This window comes from Micropterus dolomieu, linkage group LG19, assembly GCF_021292245.1.
Source record: "Micropterus dolomieu isolate WLL.071019.BEF.003 ecotype Adirondacks linkage group LG19, ASM2129224v1, whole genome shotgun sequence".
Lineage (NCBI taxonomy): Eukaryota > Metazoa > Chordata > Actinopteri > Centrarchiformes > Centrarchidae > Micropterus > Micropterus dolomieu.
In genome coordinates, this window is record NC_060168.1 from 23,455,447 (window position 1) to 23,459,294 (window position 3,848).

General features: G+C 38.1%; 1 protein-coding gene across 1 annotated transcript in view; it reads left to right on the forward strand.

Annotated features, from left to right (window-relative positions):
* The window catches only part of LOC123957289, a 4,883-nt gene extending 1,378 nt beyond the window's left edge, over nucleotides 1-3,505 (forward strand). The window contains exon 4 of the mRNA XM_046029984.1: nucleotides 3,353-3,505. Coding sequence (XP_045885940.1) covers nucleotides 3,353-3,505 — 153 coding nt within the window. The remainder of the gene's footprint in view (nucleotides 1-3,352) is intronic.
* Nucleotides 3,506-3,848: the final 343 nt, after the last annotated feature.

Below are 3,848 nucleotides of genomic sequence, written 5' to 3' on the forward strand. Positions count from 1 at the left end.
CACACGTTCTGTGATCAGATGCCCATTTTAACTCCTAAATTATAGCATTAGTTTACTTTAATTAGCTCTTCTATGCCGTATGAGTCAAATGCTTCCCACAATCGAACCTCCAGGCTCATTGTTCAGCAAATGTTTATGTTCCCTGTATCCAACCATCTTTTTATCACCTTAGTTAGAGAATAAATTCACTGTAATATAATCAAGAGCTGTGTGTGTTGCCTATTTCTAGTTCCTGCCAAGAGAATTGACCCTTTAGATATGAGACTGACTGACTGATTTAAGATAATTGAGCGATTATTAACTAACTGATCACTAGTAATAATTGTATAATTATTAAAACTACCTAGAGGTCCGGAGACTCTAGGATTATAACAACTCTGGTGGTGCCCTGAAACGAGGAAAATTTAGATTTTATGAATATTAATTCATAATTGGGTATCAATTCTCATAAATTTATAAAATTGCATGACTAAAATTTAGGTCTGCTACAATGTTGATACAGTTCATAAAATGGGAGACAGAACAAACTGGTTATTGGGAGTCAGCAGTAAGTGGGAGGATTTTAGAAAAGCCAGACCAGAGCTGATTTATTTTCTAAACCAGTTTGGAAACTTGAAGGGGAAATAAATTGAATTTCCTCTTGGGGATTAATACATTAACTCTTCTTCTAAAGAACAGGAGAAAACTGTGATTAAACAGAGCAACTCAAATGCACAGTTTGTGTGTACATGAAGCAGCTTGTTGTTGTGCAGTTGCCCCTGAATTGTAGTGCAGACAAAAGCTGTGAAGAAACCAAACTGTCCTCAACTTTCCAGTTAAAAATACTGACATTCACTCATTTTCTTCACCACAACTTTTTCAAAATACTACTAAATGGTATTTCATTGCAGGTCATCTATTGAAGTACAACAAAGATCTTATTTGGGTGCAGGTGTGCTCCACTACCTCTCATGTTTTCATTTCAGGTTGACCTATTTTGGCTCAGCAGGGTAACACGGAAGAGGGCTGACATGAGGATGAGCTTCGAGTTCAATCAGCTAAATAATTGGATAATGATAATACTAAAATGGTTCTGTCAAGTGGTGCCTGATGACTCTGACAGCTTGCGTTCTGCTCTCAGGTCATTTTTTATCCTTAGAGCTGCTTAAGTTGGTTTGCTGTGAACTGATGGAAGGTTGCTCAGCTGCAGATACTTGAGCTATGTGAATTAGCTTTTCTCTTTTCTGTGGACCTTGCCTTCTAAGATGCTTCACTGTCATCTGCACATGGCAGACAGCACAGGAAGGTGCCATGATACCCAAATAATGGAGTGGGGAAACCCCTCTCCTTCTTACTTAGGTCTTATTCAGGATATCAACCACAATGGCCAACACATCTTCCATATCTGAATTTTGTTTTTTAGTTTGTTTAGAACTAATATTGCTCCTCTAGAGGAGCAGTTTCTTAGCTGGGTAGGACTAGGGATGGTTTTTGGGAGCTCCTTTACTGTAGCTCCTCTCAGCTTCCTCCACTGATTCTGGTGGGTTAGAGGTTAATCTATCATTATTGTAGTCCAATGAAGGTTAAAATCAAGGGCAGCTGGATTTGGTTGAAGATCCTAGAAGACTTTTCGCCTCTCATCCAAGAGGCTTCTCCAGGCAAATCCAGTTGCCCTTGATTTTAACCTTCCTTTGATAACTTTGACCTGGATGACTGAGAATCTTCACAGACATCATTATTGTTGATTAATGAGTACTTCCTAGCCACAAGTGTATTCATTTTTTTCATTACTTAAGCAATATTACAGCAACACTTTATTTTACAGGTCCAAAATTTACTAGAAAAAAAATCTGGAAGTCTCCCAGAAAGAAATATATATTTTGGTATTAAGAGAGTCAGCCTAAATTATAAATATAAATTAAAAAAAAAAAATTTCTACAGGGAGGCAAATAATTCAACATATGGAATATTGAGAACTTTTGCAATTTAAATGGATATTTACTTGGATTATAATGGTCTTTTTAAACTATTTTCCCAATAATAATTACCATATTTTCATAGTGTTACTGTCCTCTGACTTGTTTATCTTTTTCTATATGTTCTATTTCTTTAATGCATCAGGTAGCTGGAGGCAGAGTCCATTGACATAGTTGGAAGCACCTGGTGTATAAATCCCAACCGTTCCTCAGTCAGAGTGGAGCTCTTCTCTCCCACACGTCTTTGGATAATTTATGCAACATCATCTCCTAACACACTCTTACCTCTGACTATGCTGTCTACCACATCCTATTGTCCCATTCTTTATTCATTTTGTGTTAGCATTATGTTGCATTATGTCTTTGTTAAAAAAAAAAAGTTATTAATTTGCCCTCAGCCTGCATCTTTCTCTCTCTCTTTTGTCATGACTTTGGAGCCAGGTCAAGACAGGAAACTTTCAAAGAAATTTTAATGAAATTAATCAGTAATGGACCTGTAAAAGAAAGTGTTATCATTATTTTTATTACATGTCAGGGTATGTCATTTACCATGTGTGTTTGCCTCCTGATGTCGGTACCAGACTACAGTTATTCGGGAGAATATGGCTTTCTCTCTGCAGGGAAAATTGATTTTTGGTTTAGATTATCTGCTTTAGTTAGCTTTAGCTTTTCTATTGTTCTGCTGGTGAGTATTTCTCTTCACTTCTTCCACAGTCATCTCTTCCTTTTCTCTGGAGGATTATCTCTCCAAATAAGCAAAGCTGTATAGTAGGTACTTCATCATCTGGACCTCAGTGAGGAGGATATTGTCCTCACATGATGTTAAGGAGATGACAGTACCTTATGTCCGGCTATTTCTGGACCATCCCATTAGACAATCGTATGGCTACAAGCTGTTTGTGTCACTGGAGAAAACACCACTCTCCTCCCTCTGGCTGCTTGCACATTATTGCAAACAACATTGCATCATTATTCTGTATGTGGTGTGTTCTTTTTTTTCTTATTATCCTGTGCTTATAAGTGGCGCTCTGGGTACTAAAAACAACACCAAAAGCCCATATTCATGTACTGGTGCTTGGCTGACCTTTGTGAGGCCTGCCAGTAAAAAAGTCAGCTCACCAGGTAATCAGAAGCAAGGATGGATGGTTATAAAAGTTGCATGCCGCTATCAAGTTATAGCACCATCTTTGTTTCAGCTAAAGTTAACTTAAAATATTTTTTACATTTACATTTTTTCATACATTTACATTTGTTTTTGATTCCCATTCTTGTGTATTGAAAAAAACCCAGCTTCATCATGCTTCCCCACCCCTCTTTACCAGCAGTGTCTCAGCAGCAGGGAACACTTACACCTGATTCCCTAAGAGAAACTCTACTATATATGTGTACATGTGCAGCACCCCTACTTCTTCACCACGCATCACTGTCTCACCACAGCCATCACCCTCAGATTAGCCCCTACATACAGCAAAGCCCCAGTGAAATTGGCCATAGCAAACACTACTACCGTCCCCCTAAATGTGGCTCAGACACCACTACTGAAATGGTAAAGTTTTTGCATCCTCCTGGTCTGTCTCAGCCTTTGGAAAGGTTACGGATGATGACTTTGAAGAAGTGTCCTGTCTCGGCAGTTCCAACGATTAAGAGTCTCCCACCACCAACGAGGAGTGTAGTAAAGGAAGTGCTCATAATTAGAGCCTTAAATTGGCATTTTTACTGGCCAAGCTTATCACACATATAAATATTAAATAGTAAGAATGAACAAAAGTCATCCAATAAGTGACAAGAACTTTTAATACACAAATGCCAAAGATTTGACAGGTATCTGTTTTCAGAAAAAAAGCTCTAAAATGTCCTAATAGGTCCTGCTCTGTACGTACAGTATCTTGGCCA